This window comes from Pseudochaenichthys georgianus, chromosome 7 (genome assembly GCF_902827115.2).
Source record: "Pseudochaenichthys georgianus chromosome 7, fPseGeo1.2, whole genome shotgun sequence".
Taxonomy (NCBI): Eukaryota; Metazoa; Chordata; class Actinopteri; order Perciformes; family Channichthyidae; genus Pseudochaenichthys; species Pseudochaenichthys georgianus.
Genome location: NC_047509.1, coordinates 24,816,293 through 24,838,306, shown reverse-complemented (window position 1 = coordinate 24,838,306; position 22,014 = coordinate 24,816,293). Strand labels below are relative to the sequence as shown.

The following is a 22,014-nucleotide window of genomic DNA, read 5'->3' as shown; positions in this document are numbered from 1 at the left end:
ATGGCAGTGCTAAACCCGTAGCCTCTGCGGAAATACAAGTCATTGGTAGAATAAACGCCTCTCAGACATCAGTGCAGAGCAGAAGAAAGAAAAAAGGAAGAAGGATAGTGTCTTTAGTTTGTGATGACCTTGTTTAATTTCCTGCCACTTCGGCATGGAGACAGCGCTGTCGGTTTTCGCCAAACCTCCTCGCACCATCTGGTCTGAACTGGTTCGGGATGTGCGCGGTCTCGTGCTCACTGCAGAGTCCACGCACGCACTGATTCGCGCAGCAGTCCGCGCCCTCTTCACGCTCCGTGCAGAAACGCTCTCATTGGTCAGGATGTGCACGACCCACCCACATCTCCCGCGTGCTGTTTGGACGACGAGTGAGTTCCCCAGTTGTGATTGGTTGATGCCCCTCCAAAACTTTTATTTTGGGGCAAGCCCCGTTTATTGTGCACGGGCACGCGGAGAAATGGAGTTGTAAACGAAGCTCGTGCACTTTTCAGCACCAAAAACTCGTGGACAGCAGCCAACGGAGGAGAAGGGGGTGACGCTGAGGGTTAGCTTATTGTGATAAACACAAGACCGAGCGGTTTGCGACGCCATACTGCCGCTGCGATCGCGGGAAACCTTCACTGGTGGCACTGAGTCGGGGAGGGACGACACACAGCGGCACAGCCTGTGCTTTGTTCGCCCCGGCGGGCAGATCGTGCCGCGAGCTGGATATCGGTTAGAGACACGTTTCAGCGGGTGAACATACCGTTTTTCTCGGTTCGCTCGTGTCGATTTTTTCGCGGTCTGGAGCCCACTAACTGCACCCCGGGAAAACCTAACGCCTGCAGATGAGGGGAAACAAAGGTGATAACGACTGTTATTCATCGGTCCGCGCGACGGTTGAGCCGGGGTCCTGTTTTTAGCCACATAGCAACCTGCTCGTGCTGCTAGCCTCTCCATTGTGTGAGCAGCTCTGCCGCCAGACCCCCGAGTCACTCTCTGCCGCCACACACCTGCTATAACTGTGTGTTATCCTCCGGATTTTTTAACTTTTTTGAATCCACCCATCCAAAATGTGCTCTCGGATTTGGTTCGTGACCGACCGGCGGATCAGCCAGGAGTACCCGCAGGTCCAGATCCTCCGGGCGCTGAAGGAGCGCTGCTCCGACGAGGATGTTGAATTCCGCTCGCTGCTCATGGATCAAATCGTGCTAACGATCAGCGATGGACAATTAGGCAAGTATCTCACACTTACTCAAAGCACTGGATGTGTTGTCGTAAAATGTGCACATAAGTGGTGCAGTGTAATTAATTCAGATGTACACAAAGTCAGTGGCATGCGGGTATTGTTTGGGTAGCTCGCTGCTGTGAGGCGGGGAGAGGGCTAGCCCGGTCTGCCTGCTAGCAAGGAAGCGGATGGTAACCACAGACGTGACCGCCTAACCCACTTTCCAGCTAGACTGCCTCCAGAGGGGAGCGATGATGCTTGATTTCATTTCGCTGAATACGGTACAATCCCAACAATGCCGTCGATTATTTACTTAAGCATCAACGCACTGGGGATATTCATATTACAGAAGCATAGTAGCTGAAACAATACGATGAGTATTTGACGTGTTAAAGTGGGGTTTTCATGTGGTAACCTGGCGCCAGGCCGAATAAGCCACACATGTTTCACATAACGTTAGAGAAAAGGCCGCCAGTAGACCAGTCTGGTGATTACTTTAATGTTCTCTTCATTGATTAAAGGTTATGAATAATACTACACCAGATGTAACCAGCACCAAAGAGGCTATTTTAGAATGTATTCTTATATGAAACAAAAGCCCCCCTAAAACGTATTCAGAATAAACAAATGAAACAAGTAAGCACATATTGCATCTGTAGAGCCATAATCTGTACCTGTTTATTGCTATTTATTGATTACTTACTTGTTTTGATCTGATTTGTATTGTTATTTGTAGCAACGAGATGTAGACTAACAATCAACAACACAGGACTGAATACAACAAAACACTGTATGAATGCTAGAGTATAAGGCCTAGTAGGAATACTATGACAGATCCACAGAAAGCACACTTGTGTATAAAGACAAATTAACTTCAGCTCACTCTTTCATATTTTCTGTTTTTGTTTTACTTTATCTATGCTACTAACATCGTGTTGTCATTTTGGCATTGCTATGTCCAGAAGACATAATGTGTGTTCTGCTTATTATGAGATGACAATGTTTCCCAGTATGGACTCAGGGGGGCTTGATAATATGGTGGTAACAGTAAGAACTCTCAACAAACAGACACACATTGAATGTATCAGGGCGGTGTGAAGTGGGGCCGGTGTCACCAGATGAGAGGCGTGCAGGTCGCAATTAACACATAAACGGTGTAGGCTGCCCCTGGCAGAGGCTGAATAGTTGGGAGAGTATGTTACATTACATTGCATTTAGCTGACGCTTTTATCCAAAGCGACTTACAGTACATTCGACCAGGAAGACACAACCTTGAAGAAAACAGAATCATATAAGTACATCAGGTTTCATAGAGCCAAACATTTCACGTGCTACTCAACTGGCTTTAGATAAGCCAGTCCTTTATTAGGCCCCGGCCACACGAGGATGAAAACGGTCGTTTGCGTTACTGTTTAGTGTTATATAGACCGTTCGGCCACACGAGGACGACCGAATAACGGCACTAAACGACTGCGGAAAGATAACAGGTCCCAAGGTGGATAGAACGGCATATGCAACGCTCTGGGGGGTCCAACGGCTCCGTGTGTACGTCCTATACGATCATTTTCTGATAATGATGAGGCAATAGCCCCGCCTCTCCCCACCTCTGCTGCTCACCCCGGTGTCAAAGTAAACGGCACACTGAATTCAGATTATTTATCTTTCTCTCGATATGGACATAAACGCGAGTGAAGTCTAATCTGACTGGACGGAGACACCTCTCAAACTACCGAAACTAGTTATAAATATGTTTATTTTTACTGTCGGCCGGGTCACTCATTACTGGATCAACTGCTGCATGAAACAGACACTGACGCTGTCCGAAGAGAGGGAGGGAAAAGAGAGGCTCCATGTATTTTATATAATATATAGATTCGTTATTCATTTGTTTCAATAAATAACAAAGAAGACCTTTGACCGGCACTTTTATAATTTTGTCCGGAAGATTTAAACTTTAATACACGTTGACTGGCGAAAAACTCTGCCCGGTTCCCTCAGCCCCCACCGCGGAGAATAAACAGAAGGGCAACCATGACAACCATGCTTCTTCGCTGCTTTTGTGGAGGAAGTTACAGTGCCACGTACAGGCTCCTGCATATGTACTGCAGCTTCTCCAGCGGTTGGAGCTAAACGGAGCGGTCTCGTGTGGACAGACACTATCTGGTGAATATTGCGTGTGGATGGAAGCTTTTTTGCGATTACGTTAATCCTATGCGTTTAGCCGTTTTCGTCCTCGTGTGGCCGGGGCCTTAGTATATAAGTGTTCTGTTAGCAGTTATTTGTTAGTAATTCTATTGCTCGAAGTGGAGTCGAAAGAGATGAGTTTTCAGTCTGCGCCGGAAGATGTGCAGGCTTTCTGCTGTCCTGATTTTCAATGGGGGATGGATAGGGGTGAGATTGAGCAGCACGTCCTTCACAGACTGTTACATCAGGTCAGCTGTACAGACCAGTCATGGCAGAGCTTTGAACTCAACATGGGTTTAACTGAAATGCCAACAATGGAGTATTTAAGGTGTTTTAACTAGTGGTGCACGATAATTATCGGTCCGATATTAGGAATTATGACGTCATCCCGATAAACCCGATAAAAGTATTAATAGCCCCGATAATATACAATATATTTTTTGGGTAAAAAAAAAGAAAAAAATGCTGCGGTGTGGGTGGATTGGGATGAGGGGCGCTTGTTTTTCACTCGGCTCCTCCCGTTTTGCCAGTACTGTGGTATTAGTGGTTTAGGAAGAGGGGAGTTCTTCACAAATCCAGCGCTCCCTAACTCATGCCTGGCTGTGACGTAAATGGTGTGCGGCCGTGAAGCCAGGACAGTAAACAAACATGTCGTCGGTAGTATGGGACTATTTCAAAGTTTCAGAGTTAGATAGTCCGCTTGCTATTTGTATTTACAAATGCAATGCAGAAGTTCCACGAGGAGGGAAAAAGGCAACGAGCTATAATACTTCCAACCTGATTAGTCACCTGAAACATCGGCATCGCTACGATGGTGTGTTAAAAGCGTACGAAGACGTCTGCGCTGCTAAACTAGCGTCGAATCCAAAGCCAGCTGCAAAGGCACCGGGGCTTTTACCTATCGGCGAGGCTTTTGAAAAAGGCAAGAAGTTTGGGAAAATAAATATGGGTCAAAACTGTTCTTGGCTTTGTTTTGTTCATAGTAGTAATGCTCATGTCATTTGCTCACTACTAGTCTTTTTTTTACCACCAGGTGTGCAAAAACTACAGGTACATTTAATATATTAGGGCTGTCAGTCGATTAAAATATTTAATCGCGATTAATCGCATGATTGTCCATAGTTAATCGCAAATTAATCGCACATTTTTTATCTGTTCTAAATGTACCTTAGAGGAATATTTTTCAAGTTTTTAATACTCTTATCAACATATGAGTGGACAAATATGCTTTATGCTAATGTTTATTATCATTTGAACAATGACAAATATCCTCATGAATATTAAACACAACAACCTCTGAACATTACAAATATTCGCCTCAATTAAACCTGGAACCTCTCTCATTCAATAATACAATACAAATGGTGTGTGTGTGTGTGTGTGTGTGTGTGTGTGTGTGTGTGTGTGTGTGTGTGTGTGTGTGTGTGTGTGTGTGTGTGTTGTGTGTGTGTGTGTGTGTGTGTGTGTGTGTGTGTGTGTGTGTGTGTGTGTGTGTGTGTGTGTGTGTGTGTGTGTGTGTGTGTGTGTGTGTGTGTGTGTGTGTGTGTGTGTGTGTGTGTGTGTGTGTGTGTGTGTGTGTGTGTGTGTGTGTGTGTGTGTGTGTGTGTGTGTGTGTGTGTGTGTGTGTGTGTGTGTGTGTGTGTGTGTGTGTGTGTGTGTGTGTGTGTGTGTGTGTGTGTGTGTGTGTGTGTGTGATGGATCGTTGGAGCTATGTGCAACTCAAGGCATATTATGCTCGGACGGGAGCTGCCTGGACGCTGCAATCATGTGTGCGCTGACAGCTCCTACAATGTCCCACTGTCTGGCTTCCTGCATAAAGTCAAGTGCTCGGCGCAGTTGTGGCGAAATGTCGCTCCTCTGTTTTCATTTAAACAGCTAGACCCTCCAGAAAAACGCGATTCTGCGATCGCAGAATTTTCCGCATAATCAGCAAAATGGCGCATATTTTTAAAAAGCCGCATATTTATCAAAAGGCCGCATAATCCCCGCATTTTTCCACACAAAGTTGAAAAAAAAAGTTAACTCATTTTGACGTGAAGTGATGATGATGCGCGACGTCATCACAGAAGGTAAACAACACCGTAGAGTGAACGTGTGGAGCTCACACGATGAAAAAATCGAATCCATCTCATTTACCGACGAACATTTCTGCTAAAGACCGGGCAAAGCAGTACCCCGATGTCTTGCATGAAAGTGGGGGGAAACTATTCTGCACCCCGTGCAACTGTGTGTTGGAGCATAAGAGAACATCCACGGTGACGACCCACTTTGATTCATTCAAAGATTCGAAAATACTTTCTGCTGCTGCGGACAAGAAAGCCAAACAACTCACGTTCACCGAGGCATCAACCTCCAACGCGTTAACTTGACAGCCCTAATATATATATATTATATTATTATCGGTTATCGGTATCGGTCTTGAGAAGCAGGAAGTTTTCGGTAAAAAAAACAATATCGTGCATCCCTAGTTTTAACAAACTGCTTGTCTGTCACATACACTAGTAAGGCCAAAGGACTATTTATGAACATAAACAAATCCTAGAGGTGCTATTTGTGTCATTCATACAACATATCTACCAAATGATAATTCAATGCAGTTGTTGCTACCATGGCTAGATAATCTTATTTTAAGACGAAGCTACTCTGTAATCAAAAATGCTAAACATTTTCTAGGAAATATACTGAAATTAGACAATATTAGCCAACACAGACAGATAGGAAGCGGGCTGTCTAGATCTTTAGCTTAGCATGCAAGTCTAGAAGGGCAGTTAGCAGGGTCTGTAATCCATGCTGGACCCTAGTCTGCATGCATCTTCTGAGCCTTGGCTTGACACCACAGATTACCAGCCAGTAGGCAGATTAGACACGCTGTAGGCCTGCATCACAGGGAGCCATAGACTGCAGACTGGCTGGGCTCATGTGCATACTTGCCCTGAACATCTAGCATTACATTCAGCTTTTTGTATTACCCACTCTACATCTACAATACAGATGTATTGTATTGTATTAGAGTTGGAGGGCAACATCTAAACAGGAATTGACCAACTAACTGCAACGTCTTGATCTAGATAAAGATGGCAACCTTTGTTAAATGCATATTCTTCCAGGCTTTTACATCTCAATGTGGATTCACATACATACAGTATAAGATTAGTGTTTCTACAACGTTTCTACACTAGAAACATAAGTGATTGTGATTGGAAAAAGCACTTAAGGTAAATCACCAACTCTTTAAGTGGTAATAGTTATTTACCAACACGGTTCTTTGTCTTTAGTGCATTTATATTTGAATAAAACTATGCATTTGACTCAAGAAATATGTATCAATACAGGGCACTTCAAGCTTAAGAATGATATGCTACCATAGGGCTGTAGCGATACACTAATCTCACGATACGATACACGATATTCAGCTCACAATACGATATATATCACGATATTCAGCCAACGATACGATTCGATACGATTCGATATAATTCGATACACATATCATTTTCTGAAAGATTTTAAAGGGACAGTGTGATTTTGATGATATCTTGTGAGTGTTCCATTGACTTCGATTGAATTAATTCAACTGAAAACTGAAAGCATCAATTATACAATATATGGCTCTGACAGAGAGTCTACAGCTTGCAAATGCTGGACAAAATAAATCAAAAGATGTGGTGAGAAAATTACTTTCATTTATTGAAACAGTGCAAACTGTAGCTTACAAGCCTTTGAAACGTAAGTACATAAAGTGCAGTATCACAATGGACAATGGAGAATTAAAAGGTGCAGCAGGTGGCGGAACACGGGGGATTTGAATGGGACTTGTTAGAAATTAAAATCAATGTTTTGATGGCATAAAGTTCCCTAAACATACCGTCAGTTTAAATGCTGTTTTATACTGAAAAACCAGAAGTTCTTGTGCACAACCAGTTGTTAAACTTTTATTCTGAAAATCCTTAATCTCCGGTTAGCATTTAGCATGTGGCTAATATACCATTTACTATAGAGGTGAATTTAGTAGCGATATGACACGGAGTGTTGCACACCGAAACCTACTGATTTCAACACTACAACTATAGACGTCGAGATATTATTATTGCTGAATATTAAATGAAGGTACAGTTTATTTGAATACGTTTGTTTACAGACGTGGGTAGCATGAGACAACATCCGGAAATGATACCAGCCGTGAGGTATTTTTGGAGTATTGATTACAGCGTTTAAAATGTATTAAATGAAAAGTCATGAAAGAGATAAGGAGGAGAAAAGGCGTGTCTAGTTATATATTTAATGTACAATGTCTGTATCCTCTGTAATGCGCAACAACGAACATTGGTGACGTGGAGGGCCGATCCCCAGCAGCGCCAACCGGCCCACAGGGAGGAGTCAGCAGAGGATATTTAACAGCTGGAAAGGTGGAGCTCGCTCTCTTCGCTCACGAGAGCCAGAACACAGCTGTTTTTCTGACTGAACCATCTTCTGCTTGTAACATTACCGCACTTTTTATTATTTAAAGTATACATTTGAACATTCTCAGAGACTCAATTAGTCTCCTTTTTAAAGCTTCTCTCCTGGACGCGAGAATAATGAACACAGTTATCAGACTTAATGTATCGATACCCGCGGCTGAAATATCGATACTTTCTCGGAAAACTAAATATCGATATATATCGCAGGATCGATTAAATTGCACAGCCCTACTACCATAACTGGTTCAAAGATGCCTTTAGACAACCTCAACCAACTAAAGCTGAGGCGTTGCATGAGTATTTGCTTTAGGATAGGGTAGGTCAGAATGCAATCCTAAAACTGATAGGCTAACACCCTTACTGCTTGCTATTTCAAATGGCTCTGCATTCTCAAATCAGGTTGAGGTCCAGGTTTCACACTGAAGTTAATGGGTTCAATGTGTCCCTATTAGGGCTGCAACTAACGACTAATTTGATAATCGATTAATCTATCGATTAATGAAACGATTAATCGATTATTCGGATCGTTAAGGTTTTAACTGTACTACTACTTATATCGATACTGCTTATCGATCCGGTCCTTTTAACGATAGTATTAACGGTTCTTTTGACAAGAAATAAGGTAAACTAACTAAACAAATTGTGAACAAAACTAACATCGCTTTTTATTTTAATTAAATACATAATATTTCACATCAAAAGAAACAACAATGTTTTAACAAATCATATTAAATAATCTGATGACAGAACTGTAAACAGAATAGCTGAAACTTTAACAAAATAAATAACTCAGTTACCTCTAATCATTAAAATGTTTTTATAACTGAGTTAACTCTGTGTGTTGCTGCTAGCATACATAACACCTGATGTGGAAACGTTACTCGTGGACGGGGCTACAGAGCTGTTAGAAAGACAGTGGAACCCGGTGCATTTCTCCGTCTGGATCTGGAGCACTTTTGCTAAATGTTTAGACAAACTGCTCGTGTTACCGCCCTTACATGATAAACTGTTATTGCACTTTTGGTAACGAGTATTGTCCACATCGAGACGGCTAAAGTTTAACCACACCTCGGAGCGCGTTCTCTCCGCCATCTCCTCCGTGTGTGTGTGTTGCTGCATGTAGCAGCTGCGTGTGTGTGTAAACTGCCCCGCCCCCTCGCAAGCAGGCGGGGGAGAGATCTCTCGTCTGAATTGGGAAGATCGAAAATACATTATAGACGTATTTTGTAGTCATATTGCATATTAGAAACGGAGTTGGCGACACTAAGACTGCGATATAATGTTTATGTAGCAATAATACATATGACATGTTTTAAATGTCTCCTGTACCAATAAAAAACAGCGATAACGTTGGAGCTTAACGGGGTGTAGAACACGTGATGACGTCACCAACGAATCGACGACTGAATTAGTTGCCAACTAATTTGGTAATCGATTTTAATCGATTAAGTCGATTAGTTGTTGCACCCCTAGTCCCTATGGGGGAGAGATGAGTGTGCGCGCACACACACACACACACACACACACACACACACACACACACACACACACACACACACACACACACACACACACACACACACACACACACACACACACACACACACACACACACACACACACACACACACACACACACACACACACACACAGTTATGTTTTAATGACCAATGATGGCCCCTCACATAAGACAGCCAAACCCAGCATTCAGCTAGCTAGTGGCATTTCACATCCCATGATTTGCACTGAGGGGTGTTTAAACAGAGACTGAATATGAACGCCTGTCGCAATGCTTTGTGATCCCTGCACATGCCAGTGGGCACACTTATACCCAGAAGATGATAAATGCAACGCTCCTGTGTCAGTAAATTAGAAGGTGGAGCACTAAGGAAGACTCAGAATCTTAATTTACCTCCAGACATGTGAGTGTGTATCAGCAATTTTACATGCAGTTGAGAAACTGTAGCTCTAATGCCAATACTTGTCTACTTATTTATGTAGCACAGATCCCCTTTGATGAGAAATGAACTTTATGATGATCAGCAGTATGGCTGTTTACCTGATTTACATTCACAAGCTGTTGTGCGTTATTTTACAGGTGGTTAAAAAACTGAGTTCATGCCATAAATTAGGAAGATTTGATAGGCCTTTATCATAGTAATAACCTGAAACCCACTTTAAATTCAAAGCTATATTATACAAAATGTTTACCTTACAAATACATTGTTATTATAATAAGAGATAATAATTGGGCATGCCCTTTGCTCATGTCACACCCCCAGAGGAAAAGAGCTTGCTCATCTCATTTGCAGGTTCTGACGTGCAGACCACAAATATTTGCATTTTATTGGTATCACCGAAGAGGCTCACAGTGCCTGTTTTTTCCTCTAGATAGAAAGAAGAATATATAAAGGGAGCTCACATTCTAGTGACGGCAAACACTGGACTTTTTTTCGTTTTAATGTTATTGTTCTTCCTGAAAATACTATTTCGATAATCCAGAGGATTAAAGGGCCTGTGGCTTGGGTGCTTCGTCATATAGCCAGGGGTGTCTCATTTGGTTCTCACAGTACTTGATTTCTTCTCTATATATAGGAAGAAAGAAATGATATATGAAGGGAGCTCATAATTCAAGTGAGGACAAGACTGATTGATAAACCCTGAACATATTGACTGTCTTCATTAGCTGTAGTGAAGTTAGATTTGCATTAAAATCGTTCTTGTGCCAGAGTCCAGTTAACGTCCCAAGCTGCTGCTCCAGACTCTTGTCGGCATGCACCCACTGATCTGAAAACCAGCCAGAGCAGCTGCTCATCAACAACATTTGTGTTGTAACTGCAAGGCAAGGCAAGGCAAGGCAAGGCAAGTTTATTTATATAGCACCTTTCAACACAAGGCAATTCAAAGTGCTTTACAAAAAACGAAAGACATTAAGAAAATGGCATTTAAAATCAGTCATTAAAAAGAAAAGATAATAAAATAAACATTAAAAGATAAAAGTTACAGTGCAGTTTAAGATGTAAATAGTTCAATTAAAAGCAGCGGCAAAAAGAAAAGTCTTTAGTCTGGATTTAAAAGTAGTCAGAGTTGCAGCAGATCTGCAGTTTTCTGGGAGTTTGTTCCAGATATATGGAGCATAATAACTGAACGCTGCTTTTCCATGTTTAGTTCTGACTCTGGGGACAGAAAGCTGATCAGTCCCTGAAGACCTGAGAGATCTGGATGGTTCATAATTTAGCAGTAGGTCAGAAATTTATTTTGGGCCTAAACCATTCAAAGCTTTATAAACCAGCTGCAGTATTTTGAAATCTATTCTTTGACACACAGGAAGCCAGTGTAAAGACTTCAGAACAGGAGTGATGTGATCCACTTTCTTAGGCTGCGGCCACACGAGGACGAAAACGGTCGTTTGCGTTACTGTTTAGTGTCATATAGACCGTTCGGCCACACGAGGACGACCGAATACGGCACTAAACGACTGAGGAAACGATAACGGGTCCCAAGGTGGATAGAACGGCATACGCAACGCTCTGGGGGGTCCAACGGCTCCGTGTGTACGCCCTATACGATCATTTTCTGATAATGATGGCAATAGCCACGCCTCTCCCCACCTCTGCTGCTCACCCCCGCGTCAAAGTAAACTGCACACTGAATTCAGATTATTTATCTTTCTCTCGATATGGACCTAAACGCGAGTGAAGTCTAATCTGACAGGACGGAGACACGCAGCTCTGCTCACCTGCAGCTCCTCCCGCTGCAGCAAAACACACACTTCAAGTCAGATCATCACCCTTAGCTATTTTAATGACCTCTCAAACTACCTAAACTAGTTATAAATATGTTTATTTTTACTGTCGGCCGGGTCACTCATTACTGGATCAGCTGCTGCATGAGACAGACACTGGCGCTGTCCGAAGAGAGGGAGGAAAAAGAGAGGCTCCGTTTATTTTATTATTATATTATATAGAGTCGTTATTCATTTGTTTTAAAGCTCAATAAATAACAAAGAAGACCTTTGACCGGCACTTTTATAATTTTGTCCGGAAGATTTAAACTTTAATACACGTTGACTGGCGAAAAACTCTGCCCGGTTCCCTCGGGCCCCACCGCGGAGAATAAACAGAAGGGCAACCATGGTTCTTCGCTGCTTTTGTGGAGGAAGTTACAGCGCCACGTACAGGCTCCTGCATATGTACTGCAGCTTCTCCAGCGGTTGGAGCTAAACGGAGCGGTCTCGTGTGGACAGACACTATCCGGATAACTATTGCGTGTGGACGGAAGCTTGTTTGCGATTGCCTTTGCGTTAATCCTATGCGTTTAGCCGTTTTCGTCCTCGTGTGGCCGCAGCCTTAGTGTTAGTGAGGACTCGAGCAGCAGCGTTCTGAATCAGCTGCAGCTTTCTAATATATTTTTTAGTGAGACCTGTAAAGACACCATTACAGTAGTCGAGTCTACTGAAGATAAAAGCATGGACAAGTTTTTCCAAATCCTGCTGTGACATTAGTCTTTTAATCCTAGATTCTTTAGGTGATAGTAGCCTGATTTAGTAACTGTTTTAATGTGACTGTTGAAACTCAGGTCAGAGTCCATGACTACACCTAGATTTCTGGCTTTATCTGTTGTTTTGAACATTGCAGACTGAAGCTCAGCGCTAACTTTTATACGTTCTGTCTTGGCTCCAAAAACCATTACCTCAGTTTTATCTTTGTTTAATTGGAGAAAGTTCTGACACATCCAGTCATTGATTTGTTCAATGCACTTACTCAGTGTTTGAATTGGAGCATAGTCTCCTGGTGAAATTGTTGTGTAAATTTGTGTGTCATCCGCATTAGCTATGGTAACTTATTTTGTTGTTTTTCATTATCTGAGCCAGTGGTAGCATGTAGATGTTAAAGAGAAGAGGCCCCAAGATGGAGCCTCAGGTACCCCACATGTCATATTTGTCAACTCAGATGTGTATTATTTACCTATAGAAACAAAGTTTTTTCTATCCTTTAGGTAGGATTCAAACCAATTTAGAACTGTTTCCGAAAGTCCCACCCAGTTTTCCAGTCGGTCTAGTAATATGTTGTGGTCAACAGTGTCAAACGCAGCACTGAGATCTAATAATACTAACACTGAAGTTCTGCCACTGTCTGTGTTTAAGTGGATGTCATTGAAGACCTTTACAAGAGCAGTCTCAGTGCTGTGGTTTGGACGAAAGCCTGACTGGAACACATCGAAACAACTATTTAAATGTTGAAAAATAACTTTTTCAATGATTTTACCTAGAAATGGCAGGTTTGATATGGGCCTGTAATTGTTCATTACTGAAGCATCTAGATTATTCTTTTTTAAGAGCGGTTTAATGACTGCAGTTTTCAGGGCCTGTGGAAAAAAACCTGAGTGAAAAGATTTGTTTACTATATGAAGTAGATCTGAGGCCATGCAAAGAAAAGAGATCAATGATCTCAATGGGATTTTATCTGTATAAATAAAGGTTTGAAATGAAATGAAATGAAACGAAAAACATCTTTGAAAAATCCTGTTGGAATAATATCAAGGCAGCAGGAGGAGGATTTCAGAAGTTGAATAATTTCCTCTAGGTTTTTATCATTAATCTGATGGAATTGTGTCATGGTGTTTGAATTGATATTAGGTGGACATAGGGACAACACATTTGCTGTACCTGATGCAGAGGCACTGACTGCTTGTCTGATTTTCTGAATTTTGTCAGTGAAGAAGGAGGCAAAATCATTGCATGCCCTGGTGGATAGAAATTCAGAGGCTACTGACACTGGGGGGTTAGTTAGTCTGTCGACGGTAGCAAGCAAGGCACGTGCATTGTTTTTGTTTTTGGTAATGATGTCAGAGAAGAAAGACTGTCAATTCCAAATTATAAAGGCCAAGTCTGTCTTTATAGATTTCAAAGTGAACCTGGAGATTTGTTTTTCGCCACCTTCGTTCAGCTTTTCGACACTCTCTTTTTTCTGCTCTCACGGTCATGGCCTTTCTCCATGGAGATATTTTCTTCCCAGTCACTTCCTTTACCTTAGTTGGAGCAATGGCATCTATAACATTTTTAATTTTTGAATTAAAATGATCTACTAGCTGTTGTTAGCAAGGGCAAGTGTGGAAGAAAAATTCTGAGTAAACATTTCCCTAGTATTTTCAGTTAAATATCGCTTTGTGGTTACCTCTTTTTGAAAAATGTTGTGAACAGAAATAGAGCTCTCAAAGAAAACACAGGAATGGTCAGACAGTGCAACATCAGTCACCACAACCGTAGAGATATTCAGACCCTTTGAGATAATTAAGTCCAGAGTGTGCCTCTTATTGTGCGTGGGCTCCGTCACATGCTGAGTCAGTCCATAGCTATCAAGAACACAAAACAGTTCTTTAGCCCCTCTGTCCTGGAGGTTGTCAACATGGATGTTAAAATCACCAACAATGACTAGACGGTCAAAGTCAATACACACTATAGACAGCAGTTCAGTAAAGTCATCAAAAAAGCTTGCACAGTATTTGGGTGGTCTATAGATATTTAGGAACAGAGCTCGAGAGGAGCATTTCAGCTGAAGGGCCACATATTCAAAAGAAGCAAAGTTCCCATAAGATGTCTTCCTGCATTGAATGGAATCATTGAACGAAATAGCAACTCCACCCCCTTTCTTATGCATTATTTCCTGACTCATAAAACTAAAGTTGGGAGGGGTTGATTCAATAAGAACAGCTGCACTGTTATTTTGTTCAATCCAAGTTTCCGTTAAAAACATAAAATCAAGACTGTACTCAGTGATAAAATCAGTGATAAAAAATGTTTTTCCTGCCAAAGACCTGACATTTAATAAAGCTAGTTTAAGTTTGTTAGATACACTATCAGTAAGATTTTTTTGTGACAAGCTGTGGCTGACATGGAATCACTGCTAAATTAGATAAACTCACATAAACGTTTGAGCACTTTGTTTCTAAGCTGATTCACCGCTCTTAATCTATTACCTATCAACACAGATATCGGCAAAGCTACTGGCAGGCAGTGCCATACGCCCTTGAGCCTGGACCCAGCACATATCAGTAAGAGTTTGTTGCGTTTTGTACACACACATCCTTATCAGGCTTCGGAGACTGCAGATGCTTTCTTAAAGGGAGGGGAGGTGGTTGACGTAGGCACGGTGATGGAGACGGGGGAGATGGTGCGCATCTCTGCAGTGATTTTGGTGGGTGTCGTTGAGGAGCGGGGGTAAAGGACATGCTGCCAACCCTGCGTATCGCCTTAGTTTGGTCTTTGAACTCCAGGAAGGAATCGGTGCCAACCCTCTGTATCTCCTTCGTGTGTTCAGCGATCTCCAGGAGGGTGGGCGAGGGTGAAAGGGTGAACGGAGAGTAGAGAGAGCTGTGGGGTGAAGGAAGAGTATCCTCAGAGGTGATAGGGGGGGTGAAGGGCGGTGGAGACTCCTCCATTTGTCTCCCATAATCAAGACATTCCTCAGGCGGGTGCAGTGATAGATTTTCAAGGTTTTCTGAGCGATGTGTTGTGTCTTTCTCTTGTTTTGATTCCTCTTGCCACTTGTCCTTGGTAGTGTTGTCACGATACCAAGACTTTGGTTTCGATACCGATACCAAGTCAAGAATTGCGATTCCGATTCTTTTTCGATACTTTTCTTAAAAAAAGGGAAACAGTCTTAAATATAATCAGGGATGCAAACTCATCAGGTATGAAAAAGGTGACAAGGATCCGAGCCCCACGGAATATCGGCTTTAAAATTAGGAATAACAGATGATTTTAGCAGTCAGAACAACTAAAGCAGCAGTGTTACTAAGAACAGAAACGCCAAAGAGTCACATCTAATATAAATATATATAAAAGCATTTATTTTAATTGTGTAGCAGTGAGTTTAACATTTTGGCAGCACTGTTGAGCATTTTGAAAATGTATTTTCATGCCTCTGTGCAAGGCTTAGTCTTTCTATCTTTATAGCCACTGGTGTAAAGTAACTAAGTTCATAAACTCAAGTACTACTTGGGTACAATTTTGAGATACTTGTACTTTATTTAAGTATTTCAATGTTTCTTTTGCTACTTTGTACTTCTAATCCACTATAGTTCAGAGGTACATGGTGTACTTTTACTCCACTACATGTATTAATCCCTTTAGTTACTTCACGGATGTGGAGGAATGATGTGAAATATAACCAAGTGTTAAATCAGACTTTAGTTCCACCTGGAGTAAATTCACCAGCTGCAGTATACAAAGTCATTCAAACTAGCTGCACCTTTACCAGCTTTGAGAACACTTTCATGATCAATCATTATAAAACATATCCTATATATTATTCTGAAATGGACCAATCTGCACAATGACTACTTTTACTGTCGCTACTTTAATACTTTTACTTGAGGAACATTTTGAATGCAGTACTTTTACTGTAACAGAGTATTCCTACACTCTGGTGCTTCTAGTACAAGACCTGAGTACTTCTACTTTTACTGTCGCTACTTTAACTATATTTTGATGATAATACTTTGGTACTTTTATTTGAGGAACATTTTGATTGCAGGATTGTTCCTACATTCTGGTACTTCTACTTTAACTCAAGTACAAGACCTGGGTACTTCTACTTTTACTCAAGTACAAGATATATACTTATACCACCTCCGTTTATAGCCTATGAAAAAAACTAATAGAAAACGAAGGCTAAAGCTAACGTTAGCCGTTAGTTATGCTAGTTTGCTAGTTAAGTTTGCTCAACGATAATATTGCGACTTTTCAGTGCTTTTCAGTGCACATCACGCTCTGCCGCTCCGACAGGGAGCTCTGCTCTGAACACCTGAACGGCCCGTTCACAGACTTCTGGCGTCTTTTTTGTCAACAAGCCGAGGCGCAGCGGCAGTTGCACTCCCACTTGCAGCCATGCTTCTCGTTTTCTCACATGCTCTGGCAGCTAGCGCGTGGCCGCGTGCACGAGAGAGGGGAGGGACTTAGAACGTGCTTGAGAGGAGCGGGACTGCAGGCACGGCTGCAGTGCAGGGAGTGGAAGCAGAGCGCTGAACACACACGGCTCTTAATAAAACGGCCGTTTCATTCTTAAAGTACCGATACTAATGAAACGGAGGAATCGTACCGTTTTTAACGGTAGGGTATCGCGGTACCTTTCAAGTATCGGTACACCGTGCAACACTAGTCCTTGGCAGAGGGAACAGATTGATGACGTAGGCAGTTGAATACGTTAGAGATAAACAATTTCACTCCTGACTTGTTCAGACAAACTCCATTTGCCTTAAAAAGATGTCTGCGGTCCCAGAAAAAGTTAAAGTTGTCAATAAAATGGACAGAATGGTCAATACAGACAGTTGAAAGCCAGGTGTTCAGTGCAAACAATCTGCTGAATCTCTCCACTCCTCTTTTGACTGGCGGTAGAGGGCCACTGATGAACACCTCTGTATTTAGAGAGCTGACAGTTTCCAACAGACATTTAAAGTCTTTTTTCAGCACTTCTGACTGTTGTTTCACAACATCATTTGTTCCAATGTGCAGTACCACATTCTTCACAGTCGGATGTTCAGCCCCAATATGCAGGATCTTCTCAGCCAAGTCAGAGACCATATCCTTGGGAAACAGAGTTTCAGGCCCAGTCGTTAGCTTTCCCTCTAGCCTTTTACTTTTGGAGTAGCTATTGGTCCTTACCCTGCTGTGTGAAGAGGACAGGTTATCCAGGTCATCAGAAAGAGATCTCCGGTTCTGTGTCAGCGGAGCGTATCTGTTCTGGATTGGCACACTCGGTGGTTTAGGAGGATTGTTTGTAATTCTCCCTTTAGCAGCTGTACACGGCTGTTTCCTAGTATGAACAGGGGTTGAAGAGGCGCTCTTCCTGGGTGATAACAATGCAGGCCAGCCGGTCGCATCACAGATTTCAGAGCGCTGGGCTCTGCCTGTTGTTCGTCCTCCCAAATCCCATGGAAATGATTTACTCTTCGGCTTTGCACCCAGAGAGTTCGAGGGAGGACTACCACTTGTAGATTTATTACCCGGTACACAGCCCTCCTGTTCCTTGGAATCCTTGTAGCTGCTAACTAGCTTTGAGTTAGCATGCCTTTGTCCATTCTTTTGCAACACTGGTAAAGTGGTGTCATTCCAACCTAGTCCATTCACTTCCACATTAACTTCCAACCGTTGCATTTTCATTTCCAACACGGCCATCTTCTGTAGAAGTTTGTGGAAGTCATCTGTAGAGAACGGAGGCATTTTGCTGCTAACTAGCTTAAGCTAAATAGCATGCAGTAGCCTACCAGGCTTTAGTTGTTGCTAGGCCATGCTACTGTAAGACTGAGGTCGTCGTAAAAATATTGAAATATGGCTGAAACCCTCCGTCTATTTACGAAGAACAACTGTCCCAGTGATAGGTTAATGTCCAGGAGCCGCTGCTCAAAGTTTTCAGAAAAGAAAAACAGCATAAAAAAGTAAGCAGAGGCAAGAGCAAGCAGAAAAGCGTCTGCACTGTAAGAAGGCTAGTACACACAAGCAACTACTGTGCTTGTTTTTATATTATTCTGGCATGTCACAGAGATGTTGATTTATGACTAAACAAGAGAGCATGTGGAAAGTAAAGAACCTTGCACAACACAAATCTAATCCATAAATCGGTCACAAACCTACTAAAATAATCCATCACTAATAACTGTTGTGAATCTGTGAATGTCAAGCCTTACTTTTTATATATCATCATACCAATCAGACTTTGTCATTTGCATAGTTGCAGTAGCCAAAGATAGCAGTGTCTACATATGGACTCTTAAAAATGTCGAACTTCACACTTTCTGATCCGAAATGATGTTGAAAAATGTGGTGAAAATAAGCTGAAAGTTATCACAAACACACAGTTAATATTTGAAGAATCAGGATCTTCTGCATGCAAATGGCCTAAATGGCACCCCACTATCTGACAGCAGGCATCATGCCAAAAATATTTCCTATGTATACTGGTCACTCTGGCAGTCAAGCATCATTTGGAAAACACATCAGTTAAAATGGCCTTGTTGAATGTTTTTTTTTCAAACCAGTTGCTGTGGCTAGGGGATTCAAAATATTTCCTATGCATGATTATGGCAAAAATACAAAAATAGCCATTATGTAAGGCTTGGCGAGAGTGTACGGACTCACCCAAGCACTTACTCCATTCCACATACAGGGTTTTTACGGTCATTAAAAACCTGGAAAAGTCATGGAAATTCAAAATGCTAATTCCAGGCCCTGGAAAAGTTATGGAAAACAATATTTTTCCCAAAGTTTTGGAAAAGTAATGGAAATGTAACTAAAGTTGCATCAAATATAATTTATATTTTATCTAATCGCCAAAATAGTAATACTATAATGATAATAAATACTGTATCGTATAGTAATGAAACGTAAAATGGCATTTAACTGATGAGGTATTTTGCTGGTGAGAGATTTTAGTTGCTTTAGCGTGTAGTAGAAGCTAGTAAGCCTACTATTTGATTTGTTTTAGATAGGCACAACATGTTTCATATGCATACCTTATTTTCCTGTTCCATGTTAAAATAAACCATTTTCAGTGGTACCGCTGTGAAAGAGTAATGTTTTTGGCCATGGAAAATTAGGTAAAAGTCATTGAAAATCATTGGTGAAAAACTGTATGAACCCTGTACATAGCAAACATTATTTGTATTAAGCGTTGGTAGCAATTGACTCTATTGTATGCTTATAGATTAATATTTTACGATATACATTACAAATATGTTAGAGTCCAGTGACTTGTAATATTGATTCAGGCAATTATGCATGTGCTCCGAATTGAAGTGCATGATGCTGTAAAGTGTGATATCAAAGAAAGCTGGTACCTTCAAAAACATGCAGCTTTTATCAGTACATAATTGTGTTTCCATCATATGGCCAAACCAGAAGAATAAAATATTTTAGTTTTTTTGTCTAATGATAGTTGAGGTACTGTGAATGCTAAATTAAAGTATGCTAACTATCGGCTAAACAGTACACAGGCTAACTAACAGATGATGTCCAGGATAACAGGGCCTCTGTGTTTGATTATCAAATTATCTTTTAGCTTGGGCTCACAGTAGGAATGCAGTACATGTTTTTGCCTGATGAGGTTAGTGCAAATTGACCATTAAAGGCATTATTCGCAAAACCCTATCAAACCAGAAAAACCATGGGTGAACCTGCTGCCCCATCAGGCTAATTTAGACAGTATCCCCAGACACAGACTGCATTCAGGGCACCAATCAAACATTGGCACAGCGTTTGTCGGCATTGCCTGCTTTGTGACGTTGCAACGGTATGCATAGAATGCTCGTGCTTGTTTGCTTTGTCTGGCATATTTAAAATGGGATGCACATATACAGTCCATTGAACATTATTATTGTCTGTTGTAGAAGTCAAGAACACATTGTAACTACAAACGGGTCACAACCACACCAAGTGTAGACACTAAAAAGCCCATGTTGCTTTTGTTATAGAGCAAAATGGTCAGGAGGGGGTCTGAATGTTTTCGCACTGGTCACATGACGTACAGTGCACACGAACACTTGCTCAAATGAATAGGACTGATTCATCTGGCTGCCTCATTGCTCTCTGTTTGGTTCCCCTGGAGATGGAGACGAGCACCATGAACAGTGAATACTGTCTGTCAAAAAGCATGAGACCACATCCCCTGGCACTTCCCACTGTAATACCATTCGCAGTGCTTTCAGTGACTGCACAATCAGAGCAGTGTGGCTGCAGAGACCGCCAATTCTCCTGCTTCTGTACTGAGATTGTGAGAAGGAAGAGGAGGAGTAAAAAGGGAGGGTTGGCAGTCTTTTCATGGCTCCATACTTATTTTTTCATTCGCCCATTTGCCCCTCCCTTCCCTTCCTTCCTCTGTGGTGAGTCTGGAAGACATCCCTGACCTATCCTGCCTCTCTTTTGTTCCCTCCTCTACCTGTCTCTGCACAGAAAGAGCTAAAAAGCGAACGTTGGCCACACCCAAAGTGTAAACTGCAGACACATCTAGCTGTCTGTTCTTATTACTAATCAACCGCCGAGCTTCTGGTGACCTGTGATGATCTCAGCCAGAGGTGCTGTCACTATTGTTAGCTTGCAGATTCTAAAATGGCTGAAAATCAGGTCACAGAAGAGGTGAAGTGCTGTGCAAGTGACAATGCGTCTCCTCCCGTCCCCCTGTACAATACACTTTAAAATACGTGCACACAGGTTTCGTTGTCACCCAATCTGTTCTTCCCGATGTCGAGCTGATGGGTCGCGTTGCCTGCTAAAAAATCTCACAGTCTGTCTCCGTTTCCTTTTCTCATCCATGGTGGAAAGAGTAACACCATTCACAAGGGAAATGCTGCCAATCTATAGCTATGGCAATGGCTGGTGAGTTTGCCATCTGTGTTTGGCAGTTATCAAGCCAATATTCAGCTTGAATCTTGTTCTAATCTGCAGATTAAGATGGCTGTTGATACAGACTGGGCAATGCTAGTACATGTTGAAATGTAGCTGATATTTAGCCTTGTAGTAGAGTTAGTGTATGCCACTTTTATACTGCCATTCTACCATACAGGCTTCTTTTTCAAGTCTCCCCTGTTTTCAATGGCTTGTACATGCTGTGCTGAATTGAAATGGCTGATCAGTGACCTATTCAGATGTGCTCTGTTAGCCTGTTGTATTCACTTTGCTCACATTTGCATAATAAAGTGGCCACAGGCTGAGACATTGAAAACCAATGTCATTTTAACATTCAATGAAACAAAACACCATTATGTTTAGATAATAGTCACCAAAAGACAATGATGTTGCATTGTGACAAAACAAGATTACCATAAAATATCAGGTTACCACCCTGATGTGTTTTGCTGTGTGATTAACATCAAGACCCTTGGGGTTCAAAGCATCTTTCTCTAACCCACTGCCCTACATTTAGACAAACAGTCAACAGTGTGTCAGTACAGAAACAAGGATATCTCTTTTTCAGTCAAAGAACATTGGCCAAAAAGGTAGTGGAGCTGGCAGTGCTGTCCGTCGACTTTGCCTGCAGCATGCAAATAATTGTATCAGCTGGCAATGTTTTGTAAGTCATAATTTAACACCATCATCCTTGGAACTGGATGCCTCTTTCTAGTCACTATAACTCTGCCAACTCTCAGTCAGATCTGTGTGTTCTGTGGGAG

The 22,014-nt window shown here is 41.9% G+C and overlaps 1 protein-coding gene across 1 annotated transcript in view; it reads left to right on the top strand.

Annotated features, from left to right (window-relative positions):
• The first annotated feature begins 454 nt into the window (after positions 1-454).
• The window catches only part of rimkla (ribosomal modification protein rimK-like family member A), a 32,430-nt gene continuing 10,870 nt past the window's right edge, over positions 455-22,014 (top strand). Inside the window, exon 1 of the mRNA XM_034087456.2 lies at positions 455-1,215. Within this exon, the coding sequence (XP_033943347.1) occupies positions 1,053-1,215 (163 nt within the window). The 5' untranslated portion in view covers positions 455-1,052. The remainder of the gene's footprint in view (positions 1,216-22,014) is intronic.